Source organism: Panicum virgatum, chromosome 1N (assembly GCF_016808335.1).
Source record: "Panicum virgatum strain AP13 chromosome 1N, P.virgatum_v5, whole genome shotgun sequence".
Lineage (NCBI taxonomy): Eukaryota > Viridiplantae > Streptophyta > Magnoliopsida > Poales > Poaceae > Panicum > Panicum virgatum.
This window is the reverse complement of record NC_053145.1, coordinates 15,781,352-15,794,555: the sequence shown is the minus strand read 5'-3', so window position 1 is coordinate 15,794,555 and position 13,204 is coordinate 15,781,352. Positions and strand designations below refer to the sequence as shown.

The following is a 13,204-nucleotide window of genomic DNA, read 5'->3' as shown; positions in this document are numbered from 1 at the left end:
ATAACTTGAATAAAAATTTACAAATGATCTGTGTGATATTGATCAAGGATAATAATATAAAATGGCCACTTTACAAATTTGGTCTGGTCAGCACGAGCCATTTACCGGTGCGCTGTGCGAGGGCCAAACTCATTCTATTTGTGTAGGACGTGACTGTTTGCTATGCTCAAAGTTCTATTAGCATAGTGTAATAAACATGGCCCCATTTAGACCATTTCGAGTGATTTTGATGATCGTGTGACAATGCAATCAATAAGACTAACGAGTTTGCGAGATCATATTTGTAGGATTTCTTAGGTCCCTTGGATGACGTCCAAGTCATATCCAAGACGTCCAATGCACCGTTGAGACGAGATGTCTAATGCACCATCGAGACGAGGTGTCCAACCCACCGTATAGATATCAAGTCGCAGTGAAAACAGAGAGAGCATATATTTGAAGTGTCCAAATGACCGTTGCGACAAGTTGGACAAGTGCAACATGGAAACAGAAAATGGCAGTTGGCTCGGATAATCCGACGCAGTAAATGCAGGCTCGGACTATGAGTGATAGTATTCTCCAGAAAGCCTGTTTCAGCGTTCTGGAAAACTGTCTGTGGGATCGGATTATCCGACGCATGGAAACGAAGGTCGGACAAAGGCTCGGGTGATTCTGCGGAGAGCTTGTTTTCTCGAGTTAGAAAATTTGCTTCAGGATCGGATGATCCAACGTGTGGTATTTGGAGCGTCGGAGTAATGGTCGGATGAATGATCAGAGACGTTGTCTTAGAATTCAAATCAAGCCTTCAGCACCGGATGATCCGACGTGGTCTTCAAAGAGCGTCGGACTAATGCGTCGGACAAATGACGTCAGCAATTGGTTTGAAACTTAATGGCTACCGTGGAAAACTCAGTGGGGTCGGATGATCCGACTCCCTGGTCAATGGACAGGTCGAATTATCCGACGCCTACGCAGAAAAAGCGGCAACGGCTCAAAACGGCTAGTTCGACTTGATGGGCTATAAATATGCCATTCCCCGGTCATTTGAAGCTTGCTGGAGTTCAGAGAAGTCCCACACACATCCTCAACACCTCCAAGCCAACCAAAGTGCTTATTGATCACATTCTTAGGTTTAGCACATGCTTTGTGAGTGTTAGTGCTAGATTAGCTCTTGAGTGAGTGAGCAAAGTTGTGTGCCTTGTGCCTTGGTTCTAGGAGAGAACCACATCTTGTACTCGGTGTGCCGGCCCCTTGGAGTCTTGGTGTCTCGCCCGGGGCCAAGGTGACCATGATTGTGTTCACGGAAGAGTCTTGGTGGCCGAGAAGCAATACTCTTTGTGAGTGCTTCAACAACGTGGATGCATGTGTGCCTTTGTGGCTAATCGAACCATGGGATAAATCCTTGTGTCAAAGAGTTTGCTTTCTCTCATTCCTCCTTTAAGCTTCCGCATTTACTTATTGCAATCTTGTGTGCCTTTACTTTCATAGAGTAGAATCTTGATAGGATTGGCTATAGGTTGCATAACTTTTTTGGGATGAGTGTTTTCACACTAGAAGAACACTAGTTGCATATCTAGATAGTATGTTTTAGTTTAATTTATGTGCAAATAGTTGAAGCTTGAGGTTAAGGTTTTTAGTTTGAGTAATTCACCCCCTCTTACTCTTAGGCTACGAGCATCCTATTCCTTTCACATAGCACAATCCAGTGTCAAAAAGAAAACGTCATTTCGATCAGCTGGCACAATTAGTTGTAACTCTAAGCTTCCTGAGAAACCTGTTCAAACTTACCATTATTGCACGGCGATGTTGATGTTGCTGTCCAGGTGCATGATCCAGTCGTGTTCGAATCAAGGAACACACGACATCCTCAATTTCTTAAACCAGGGAGTTCCACGAACTTGCTTGGAATTACCAAGCAAAGATCGACGGAATAAGCGTGTCTGCGGCGGGTACATACGTCTTGCTGTTTGGATTACCCCGCAAGCCATGCATGGCCCGAGCGGCGGATGACGGCCGTGCACATGTGCTCGACCGCTTCCTCATAAAACTAATCCCCCAGCCGCCAATCGATCGCAAGGCAAAGCCAGGAATGCTAGCCTATATATACATCGGATCAGATTCACCCTGCAATCATCAGAACCAGCAGATCGATTTCCACACACACATACACACGGAGAGATCTAGCTAGCTAGACGCTCTAGCTGCATTATTCAAAGCAACAATTCAGATCGGTCAGGCTTTGGATCCATCACCTCCTGCAATTTAGCTTGCAAATCGACTGCTGACATGGCAGCAGTTAGAGCTTTCGCAGTCGCGCTGCTCGCACTCAGCTGGGCCCTGGCCGTGGCCGCGGACAACGTCACGACCAGCTCGTCGTCGTCTCCGGCGCCGCCGCCGGCCGTGTGGCAGAGGGGGCACGCGACGTTCTACGGCGGAGCGGATGCCTCCGGGACCATGGGTAACTAACTAGCCGATTTTGCTTCATCTAGCTTCGATTATTCGTATCTGTGTCTGCAGATCGCTGATGATGGCATATTGGCATGCCTGTCGTCGCAGGTGGCGCGTGCGGGTACGGGAACCTGTACTCGCAGGGGTACGGCTCGCGCACGGCGGCGCTTAGCACGGTGCTCTTCCAAGATGGCGCTTCCTGCGGGCAGTGCTACAAGATCGCGTGCGACCGCAAGACGGACCCGACGTGGTGCCGGCCCGGCGTCACGGTGACCGTCACCGCCACCAACTTCTGCCCGCCCAACTGGGAGCTCCCCGACGGCGGGTGGTGCAACACGGCGCGGCCGCACTTCGACATGGCGCAGCCGGCGTGGGAGAGGATCGGCGCCGACACCCGCGCCGGCATCATCCCCGTCATCTACCAGAGGGTCCCGTGCGCGAGGAGGGGCGGGGTGAGGTTCACCATCAACGGCCACGACTACTTCAACCTGGTGCTCGTGACCAATGTTGCAGGAGCTGGCTCCATCAAATCCATGGATGTCCGGAGCTCCGACGACTCGGGCGATTGGATGCCCATGGCGCGCAACTGGGGCGCTAACTGGCACTCGCTGGCGTACCTAAGCGGGAAGAGGCTCTCGTTCAGGGTCACCATCACGGATGGCCAAACCCTCGAGTTCACAAACGTGGTGCCGCCTGGATGGACGTTCGGCGTCACATTTGCCAGCAACTTGCAGTTCAAATAAGAAATTCGTTGGGAATCAGATCCATATAATAATAAGTTGCTCATGTTGTACACTAGCTACTTGCATATGAGACGACATGGGAAGCGTGCTGTGTGTATATATACCAATTATTGCAGAGTTGTATTCTAACTCTGGTTTTATTTATTATTGTATATGTATATATTTAGAAAATTCTAATGGATATTATATAAAAAGATTTCTGCATATACACCTTATTGTATTTGTATATACATATATATCATACGAGCATTTTCGATTATTACCTTTCCATGTTGACTTTCCCGTTGACACACCGCACACTGCTCTTTGCGTAATTAATGCTTACTCCTATTCCTCATTTGAAAATTTATGTGGGGGGCAACAACTCCTGAATTCCTTTTTTTCACAAATTGCAGTCTCGTTAAGGGTGAGAAAGGAGATAAATAGGCAAAATCGGATATATATATATAGACACACACGTGCACTTAGGATACGGATATGGGACAAGGACAACTAATAAATTCATCAAGACATTTAAAAGTTTAGGAAATAAATGTCACAAAAATTCTAACAAGATAAAATAAATAAAAATGACCAAATACTAAAAATGATATAAATAATTAGCATATTCTAACTATTTGGCTATAGTTAATCACTATTTCTCTTTGTTGCTTTTTACTCAGTGTAAAAAAAAAAGATAATATGAGGGGACGTTTCCCCCATTTGTATTTGGATCTAACACAATCCGTGTCTGACCTAGAACTTCGAGACAAAATATGAGACAGGATATGGAATCACTGAATCAGTGATGTACATCCACAACCTACTACCCATTTTTACCTCTAGTCTTAGCAGTGTAATTTATTTCTTGATGTCTTAATATCTTTCTCGTCTTGCCTCTCCTTAAAAAAATACCGTATGTTTGGCATATCTAAGTAAGATTATGGCCCTGTTTGGGGGCGCGGGTGAGAAAAGCGCGATAGCGATAAGCCAACGCGGCTCACGGCCGGCTTCTACGATTCTGGACCGCACAGTTCAATTTCCGCTTAAAGTGCGGGTGGGCGGTTGAAAAACGCCCGTCAGACGCGCGGCGTTTGGTGGGCATATTCTGTGTTTTTCGCAGATAAGCCTCGCGAACACAGTTCCAAACAGGCCCTATGAAAGCGCAGAATTATCCTAATCTTGCCAACATCTGGTGATGCAAGCGGCTCATTTTTCATTCACCGCTGTAGCATTAATGTAAGACCTCTCAAGCAAGCAGGTCGAGAGAACACTTGAACCCCTACCCCACCCTTGCAGAGGGGTGCCTTAACCCATACTGTAACCCATGTGAGAGCTGACCGGGGTGAGCCGGAACTCAGAACCTAAGGAATGCTACGAAGGCCACCTAACCAATCCGGCTAGAACCGGTTGGCTTCCTTTATTGTTGTTACTGACCAATAATCTGATTTATTTGAACTCGAAGCAGATTAATTTCTTTTTTTTGAAGATTAAAAGCAGATTAATTTCTTGAGAAGCTATTCAGGCCAATCAATCATTACACGCTGATGGGCGCGGTTGATGTTGCGGTCCAGGTGCAGAACCTCTCCAACTTATTAAGCAACTAACACACGACATCCCCTAATCTCTTGGTCAGAATGAAGATAGAGTACCCTGGACATAACAGGCATAGAAATTCGTTTCATTTTTCGCCTCCGAAAGTCAAGCGCGCAACGCATCAACAATCCTCTGCAAAAGAAGAGAACGTACTGAAGCATGCGGCTACACACATTTTCCGCTCTGGATTACGCCGTAAGCCATGCAGTGCGGCGGATGACGGCCGTGCACATGTCCCCGGCTCGCTTCGTCCTTCACCACCTGGTTAGCTGCCTCGTCTGAATCTTCCCTTTCTTCAAACAATTTTTATTCTTTAGTCCTCCAGGCCAGTCCATTGCAAGGTTAAGGCTGCAATGGTAGCCTATATATAATATATACACATCCAATTCAGTACTTGCACAATCATCAGAACCACCTACCCAGATTCACATACGTACACAAGGATAAACACTTGGACAGGGCGCAACTTGATCTTCAAGTTCAGAGTGGCCGTTCCTAATCTCCTACGACTAAGAAATGGCAACTTACCAAAGGCCTGCTATTGTAGTGGTAGCATCGCTGGAGGCACTCCCCAGAGGTCCTGGGTTCGATCCCCCTCGGGGGCGAATTTCAGCTCTGGGGTTAAAAAAACTCCCTCGCTTGTCCCACGTCCAAAGCACTGTGGAGCCCGGCCTAACTCACAAGGCGACGGCCCCCGTGTACGGGTGGGGCAGGGGCTCGGGGGTTTTCTTGGCCTGCTGTGAGAAGATCATTCTACCTCTCAAACAATGCCGTGGGGGCGGTCTCACCCCCCGCAGGTCAAGTTTTTAGAAATGGCAACTTCCTGTTGAAGCTAACAACAAATATCAGCTTGGTCATGGTGATATTGTGGATTCGAGAGAGAAAACTTTGGAAATTGGAAGTCCATTACTTGGGTGCAAGTCCACCTAGCTAGGTGAACAAAATCCTCTTTTATTTTTTACTAGGACCAAAAGTCTTTTGTTGCTATGAAACTTTGGAATTATTAAGGCATCTCCTGACTGGTTCTGGTCTCATTAATTAGTACGCTGCGTAGAATTTTCTAGTTATATGACATCAACTTTAAAAAGAGAGAGAACAAAGCAATTTCATCTAAATCAAACTGCTTAGATATAGATTGCAATTCTTGTCGAGTCATGAATTTAAATGTTGTGCAGAATTTATGAAACAACATTAACAAATTATATATTGGATGGGCAGTTTCAAATATCAAATCATTACCTTCTTGCTGATATGGCTGCCTTGGAACAAACAATACGAAACATCCTATTGTGATTAGGTCAAAGAGCCACAAATCTAATAATTCAAAGAGCTACAATCTGTCTTGCATAGGGTGAAACAATGTCTTGAAAAGCTTTGTGAAACGGTGAATTGGAAATCTAAGAACTTTACAGGCAAATACTTTTTTTGCGAAAAGGCAATGTATACGATATCATAATATCAGTGGTTGTATGCCCAGTGATCGTGCATATTAGACTGTTGATTTGCTCCACTATTTGTGCAACCCCACTGAATCTCCATATTTCAATTAGGTGATACGCTCAATAATGTCTTTCATGGTCTGCGATTGTCCAACTTCCTCCAGATGATACGCTACCAGCCTCCTCCAGATGAACCATGCTCATTATCTCGTTATATCCAGGTGACTTCAGAACATTTCTCTTCAGTTTATAAATTATAATAATCAAGATTTATGCAATCCAAAGGTGCATACATCATGTGGATCTTATGATGTATCACTCCTTTTACTTGCCTGTTTTTAAAGATTTCACAGTGAGAAAATTGTGGTCTTCTGAAGTCATGGGTCAAATTCTACCTCATGCAACCATGCATCTCTCCTGTGCCCATCTTTCTGCGTACATCATTCTGCACCTTGAAAGATAGATCAAAACATGTCCACACATCGACCTGAGTAAGGACACAAGTCAAAAGGGTTAATGTACAACGGAAAGAAGGCAAGTGCCACCAAGTTATGGTTCTGCTTATTGGGTAATGAAAAATTGTACCTTAGCAATTTCTGAAATGCTCCATGTCCAAATGCTAGATTTTCAGATCATGGATGGAAAGATGCATTTACAGTTCCCTTTTAACAAATATATTAATCGAACCAAACTAAGTCATGACTGAAGAACTATCTGATTATTACCAAAAGGCCACTCTTCAACCTTAAATAGTAGGTCCTTACCACACGCTTTTCCTGGAGGTCCTCTGCCTTTTACAGTCAAGTTTTTCTATTTTTGTCAAGTGAACTGAAGCATCTACAAAAACATACCAAGACTGAGAAACCAAGCGTAGGCACCTGTGTTGTATAAGTGTGTAAGATAGGTCAAAAGTCACAATTCAGAAGACACTTTGTTCCATCTGAAGACAAGCAAAAAAAATGTAAGATAGCTACCAACCTTAAGAGATACTGAGCACAATGCACACCAACATCTTTAGATATGAGGTAGTCAACAAGTACCATGTGATCATAGTGCAGCTGCAGAATAATTTTAGCGAAGAAAAAAATAACATTATGCTCAAATAGGTATTATGAAGAGAAATAGGAGAGTTAATTTGAAAAATTAAATGAAGAAAAAATGTAACTCCGCCTGTGTTGACTAGAAGACTTTCTTGAGTCGTCTCAACATAGCCGGTCCCAAACCCGGGTAAAGGAGGGTTGCGGTAGGTTTGGCGAACCAGCGTAAAAAATAGCTACTCTAATGGATATGAAACCCATAAGAAACTCGTTGGGGCGTAACCCTCTCAGCGACACGTCACATCGGAACCCGGGTGTGGTGATAAGTGGGCAAGGGCCGGGCCGCCACCCCAAGCCTACCCCAACTCGCTTGGGACAAAAGGCTATGTTGTTGTTTGTTGTAAATGAAGAAAAATGTACCATAGGTTGAGCAAACTAATGAGTCCTAATGTGCTGAATTTTGTTTGTTATGTCACATAAGAAATATGAATCATATCCGGGTCCTCTTGATCATGATTACAGCTCTAATTGATTAACTTTCTTGTAATCCTGTGGGCTATGTTACCATAACCCAAGAGGCAAATAAATGCACAAGGATCATATCCCCTGCCCAGGACTATTTTAGATTAATGGCCCATACTATTCACTTGTACCATGAGATGAACATGAACTAAATGTTAAGATGCTATCTTGCAGAAATGAGAAATCATTGTACAAAAGCAATGGATGGATGAGGATTGACTCACCAGCAAAAGCAATAGATGGAAAAGATGAATTGGGTCAAAAATACTTGAGAACAGTTTTGCACCAATCAGTTCAGTAGTTTTCATGCTGTCTCTGCGAGTTTGGACAAAAAGGTCACAACTTACAGAAGCATCTTCAGGAATGATGTAACAAACAATATTTTTCTACTTACATTTTCAGGAAAATGAGTGGAGCATCTAAAAGCTGTAAGAGAATACTGAATAGCATGTCATCCTGAAATATGAATGAACATTGAATATATTAGCAAGACTCTTCAGAATCATAAAGCCAGTGGCGGGACTTCTTTAGAGTAGGGAATGAAGTATGAACTTGTTAGTATTTGATAAATTAGCAAAAAAAAAAGCAGATAACTGTCATCAGCATTTTCTAACTCAGTTTGACAGACACGGAATAGAGGAGATAGGTAGTGTTAGTTAGCAGTTAGCATTAAGGGTGATTGGGCATAGGTTGTGTTAGTTAGTAGTTAGCATTAGGGGTGATTGGGCATGATGTTTCGCTGAGTGATGCCGTATGTATAATGAGTAGTGAAGACAAACAGAAGCAGAAATATATAACTGATGCCAATCCAAATTATTCAAGAAAGATAATAAATTAAACGGCTCCAAAGTTAACTTGTGTTTCCCTAGAACAATAACAAATTTCTTTAGCAATTCATCATTGGGGCATAGATGCATACCTCCGTCTACAATTCCAGAAAGGATAAGGCAAAATCTGTTGATGATTTTGAATCAAAACTCATGTCTAAGTAATACCTCTGAAACCAGTCTGAAATTTCTGATAAGCCAACACAAGTGCAGTGATCACTGCAGCCTTGCACTTTGTATCCCAAGAAACAATCATTCCTCTTGCATGAACATTTAATTGTGCCATCATTTCTGTTGTACGACAAACATATGCAACAACTAAGGAACAAATAAATAGCTTGCCTTTGCAAGTGCCCGGTCGACTTATCCTGATTCTCAACTAAACCTACCATGTTCAACAAAAAAGGAGATCCTTCTAAACAACTATCTAGTTTAGCAATATATTGTGAGATAGGTTCATGAATAAGGCCATGAAAGTACTGCCGAAGTAATTTCAGACAACAAACAATATGCGAGCAATCTTGCTGCAAATAAGGCTTTAGCCGCATCATTACCATCTGCATTTAAAAGTGAAACAAGTGTTTAATATGCCAGAGTAACTAGCAATAAGTGATGCAGAAGAGATCTGAATGTCTGAACTTACCAGAATTTTGTGCTTTAAGTACTGATAAAGGCTTCCGGGGCCATCATGTTGCTCCTGCAAGGAAGCTGCTATCTTGGGAACTATATCCACGAGTTTCACATACATATCTTGTCCATCTGTACCTTCCAGGTAACTTTGCTCAAGTAACGAACACAGTAGCTGGAGAAGACTGCCTGTCAGGATTCCGGACTGTGCTGAATCATTACAGAAGCCAAATCCGCCATGCTTGACACAGTTCGCAATCTCCGGTATGTAATTGATGGAAAGTAATCCTAGGCATGTTCTGAATATGATGAACAGATAGACAAATGAAGTTATCTTTCAATTCACTGTCACTGTGTTTAAGGAACTTTAAGATAGCATGTAACACTTGAAAGAGACTAGGCATTATTTGCCCACTGATATTGAGACCACACTGGTCAAGTACTGTCATGAAGCTTGTGATGTTGGTGCTTGAACAAGTAATGTTGTGGCTGTTGGAGTCAGTTGTAGAAGATAAAGCATTATGGGCCTGTTTGCTTTGACCGATGGAAAGCTTGCCTCGTCCAGGAAGCGCTCCCAGGTGTCCAATTTCGGACACCTGCAGCTCACGGCACTGCCTGGCTGGAGCTGCATCAGCCAGGGTTGCATCCAAACACCTATGAACACATTTTGATGCTGTGTGTATAGCTATCCAGACGAGCTCAATAAAGTGAATCCAAATAGATTCCTAGGAATACAACAACAGCCATGGAATAAGCAGGTGTCTAAACTGAGTGCACCAAAAGAAGAGAAGAGATATGGGAACTTGGGAAGCATACAAATTTAATTAGGGCACTGGATATGGAAACCAGGATATTGCCAGCTGAGTGTTTGGCATAGTCACTGCAGAAACCAAGGACTCCAACCTGAAAAGGATGGCATAACATGAAAGTTTTAGTAACCTACTAGCCATGCTGGTGCTCTAAATGTACAAGCAACTCAAATAAGACAATACTAGCTAATAATTATAACTGAAATGGGTAGTGCGAAAGATTCATACAGTTCACCAAAGAAAACACTTATAGGCTTATAGCAGGACAACACTATAGAAATGGAACTCTTAACACAGTGCCGCACAAGCTGTCCATGCGTGGCATGAAAAGCACTACAAACAGAGACTGTATGAAGGAAACATCATAGCATTTAATACTCAACTGCTACTTCACGGAATAAATTAAGTGACTAAAACAAACCAAAGGGTATGAGATGTAAGAAAATAGTCTAATGCTGGCTCAGATTTGAATGTAATACTGAAGTAGTAAATAAAGGTTAGATACAATGGAGATTAATTCTGAAAAATAATAGAACATTATGCCCCTTGAATGAGGTACTAGAACACAAAGTCCTGCAGATTGCTGAGCAGGTTAGCCAAGGGTGGTGGTCACTTTGCTTCCTTATTACATTACTGGTATACATAATTACATATTAACAGAACGAAGCTGCATACATTCAAGTCAAAACTCAAAACAGATGTTGCTCACTAACAGGCAGACATCTCTGTATGCCTACATAAGTACGACGGCATAAAAGAGAGAAGGGTCATATGATGGTCCTACTAACTGATATTTCATGAAAACAGGGTGCATAAAGCAAGGAAACCAGCATGACTTTTTACCAATATGGAGACCGAATTTTCCAGGCAGCCAAATCCATCATATGGCTGCTGTCCAAGTGGTAAACAGCAACTATGGCCTTCTCCAGAACATGAAGCAATTTTCTAAATGAAAGCAAAAACATGAATATCTCATCAACATAGAGTGTGCACAAAGACAACACTTGAGTAGACGAACAAGTTATCAGAAATTATTTGCTTGTAGATAGATGTTTGTTGAATCAAGTTTTCCAGTCAGTAGCTACAAAGTACTGTGAAATCAGATTCACTCAGTCATACTGCTTTAGAAATGGAATCTGTCCAAAACATCCAGCACATGTGGACTGAGATTGAAAGGTTATGGAAGCATCAAACATAAGATTTAAGATGGATATTGGACGTATTATTTGCTCCAAAGGGAATAATCAAACAAGAATTATGATTTCATCAAACCAAAGTCAATCATGGGCTGAGTGATCTCTGGTGAAAACTGTTTTCCATTCTGTGAGCCTAAGCCATCATGCACTGCGCTGTAGTGCTCACAAATCCAAACCAAAGTCAATCATGGGCTGAGTGATCTCTGGTGAAAACTGTTTTCCATTCTGTGAGCCTAAACCATCATGCACTGCGCTGTAGTGCTCACAAATCCAAACCAATGAATTTCGCAGATTGGTCAGATACTTGTCGCTTGCCAGACCCCAGCAGTTCCATGAGAATGTTACACAACAAAGTGAAATGATTACAGTACCACTTGTGAAACAGAAACAGTAATAGTTCAACAAACCATGGGCAGACGCAATTTAGAAATTTACCAATGTAAATCACACATCATTCATACAACTACATAGGAATCACAGAAGATTGACAATCGAACGAAAACACATATATTGAATCCAAAGAAATACCTGATCGGATTCACACCATCGCTGCTCCTCCTCCTCTGCCTGGTTCCATCCTCGTATTGCCTTGTTTACCTGAAATGATTGCCGGAATGAACCATCAGGCCGCGGCCCCCCGGAAACGCAATTTAACACTGCAGGATGGCTGGGGATACCCTGGAGAGCGCAAGAAGGAGCCACCGCTCGTCCTCCCGTCCCGTGTGAGCTGCCGCGGCGGCAATGTTTCGACTTCCTGCGGTGCGAGGGACGGGAGGCAGTCAGATAGAGGCGTGGAGCGGCGACCAGCGCCGGTATACCGGGCTGCTTGCTTGCTTACGAGGTGGGGAAGGAAGGAGGCGGCGACGAGGTCGCAGAGGCGGGCGAGCTGCCGCTTCTGCTTCTCCGGTGGCGGCATCTGCTGATTTTACTGGAATTGCGAAGTCGCCTTGAGAAATAGATTACGGACACGGGAGACCCGCCTTCGGCTCCCAGCAGCGTTCATCCACATTTACGTATTTCCACATTTCTAGATACGTTTAATATACTTATATATAGCGATGTACATGAACCGTGTTTGGTTCATTTTAGGAATCTTAGAATAATTTCCTCGATAAGAGAATTCTAACTGAATTAAATAATAAATAAAGTCTATTTAGATCATCTCTAAGAGTTCCCTAATCATCTTCCCAATCATTTTTTTTTGAAAAAAGAAAGAAATCCCTCTCCAATAGTACTCTATCATAATTCCCCATCTTCTAACAATTGGCATATTACCCATCTCTATGCGTAAAGATACGCACTCCTCCTTGACTCCTGATCGCCTCCCCGCAGCTTTTTTTTGTTGGGCGTCGTCCTCCTGGTCGAGGAAACAAGCTGCCGCCGTCTAGGTACATCATCCTGTGCCGATGTGCTGCTGTTGGCGGCCTGTGCTTCTGCCGCATCCTATGCTAGCGTGCCGCTGTTGGTGGCCTGCGCCTGGCTGCCCTATCTGCACTGCTCCGCATAGATCTGCCGCATTCTGAGCCCTGAGCCATGCGCCTAGTAGGCTAGGAACAAGATCATCTGAATTCGACCAAACTGACTTATCTCTGCAGTCAACGTGCATCTCGCCGCTCGTTCCCATCCGACGGTGGAGTTAGAAATATGAGCTGCTCCACTTGGCTTGCTGGGCCGGCCCAACATCAGGCACGAGCACGACGGCAATAGCTGCTGCGGTGGTAATTTTTATGCGCCGGGTTCACGTTTATGGCTCGAGTGGTGACAGTCGTGCGGCGACAATCGGTGACGGTCGTGCGCCGGGCTTAGGTTTCTGCTCGTGCTCTCCATCGGCAAACTGGCAAAATATTTTTTCCTCTAATTGGATTGTTTTTCTTTCCTCCGTTATTGGATTGTGCTTGAATTGATCGAGCGAAGGAAGACTAATATGGAAGGCTTGAACAAAACGTCAACTTGATTGAATCAAATAAAAATTGGCATATTATTTAAGATGGAATAAAATAGG

At 43.6% G+C, this 13,204-nt stretch overlaps 1 protein-coding gene and 1 pseudogene across 1 annotated transcript; one reads left to right on the top strand and one right to left on the bottom strand.

Moving 5' to 3' along the window:
- Positions 1–2,045: 2,045 nt before the first annotated feature.
- Positions 2,046–3,262, top strand: LOC120653982 (expansin-A23-like). The gene is made up of 2 exons (XM_039931622.1): positions 2,046–2,437; positions 2,536–3,262. The coding sequence occupies exons 1-2, from the start codon at positions 2,266–2,268 to the stop codon at positions 3,168–3,170; spliced, it is 807 nt and encodes a 268-aa protein (XP_039787556.1). The 5' UTR covers positions 2,046–2,265; the 3' UTR covers positions 3,171–3,262.
- A 2,708-nt stretch (positions 3,263–5,970) lies between these two features.
- LOC120655321 lies at positions 5,971–12,161 on the bottom strand (annotated as a pseudogene).
- Between the last annotated feature and the right edge of the window lie 1,043 nt (positions 12,162–13,204).

Excerpts from the sequence above, each read along its gene's own strand:
- LOC120653982 (XM_039931622.1), top strand. The coding sequence starts at position 2,266 with ATGGCAGCAGTTAGAGCTTTCGCAGTCGCGCTGCTCGCACTCAGCTGG. Across the intron at positions 2,438-2,535 it reads GGATGCCTCCGGGACCATGG|GTGGCGCGTGCGGGTACGGG; the intron begins GTAACTAACTAG and ends CTGTCGTCGCAG.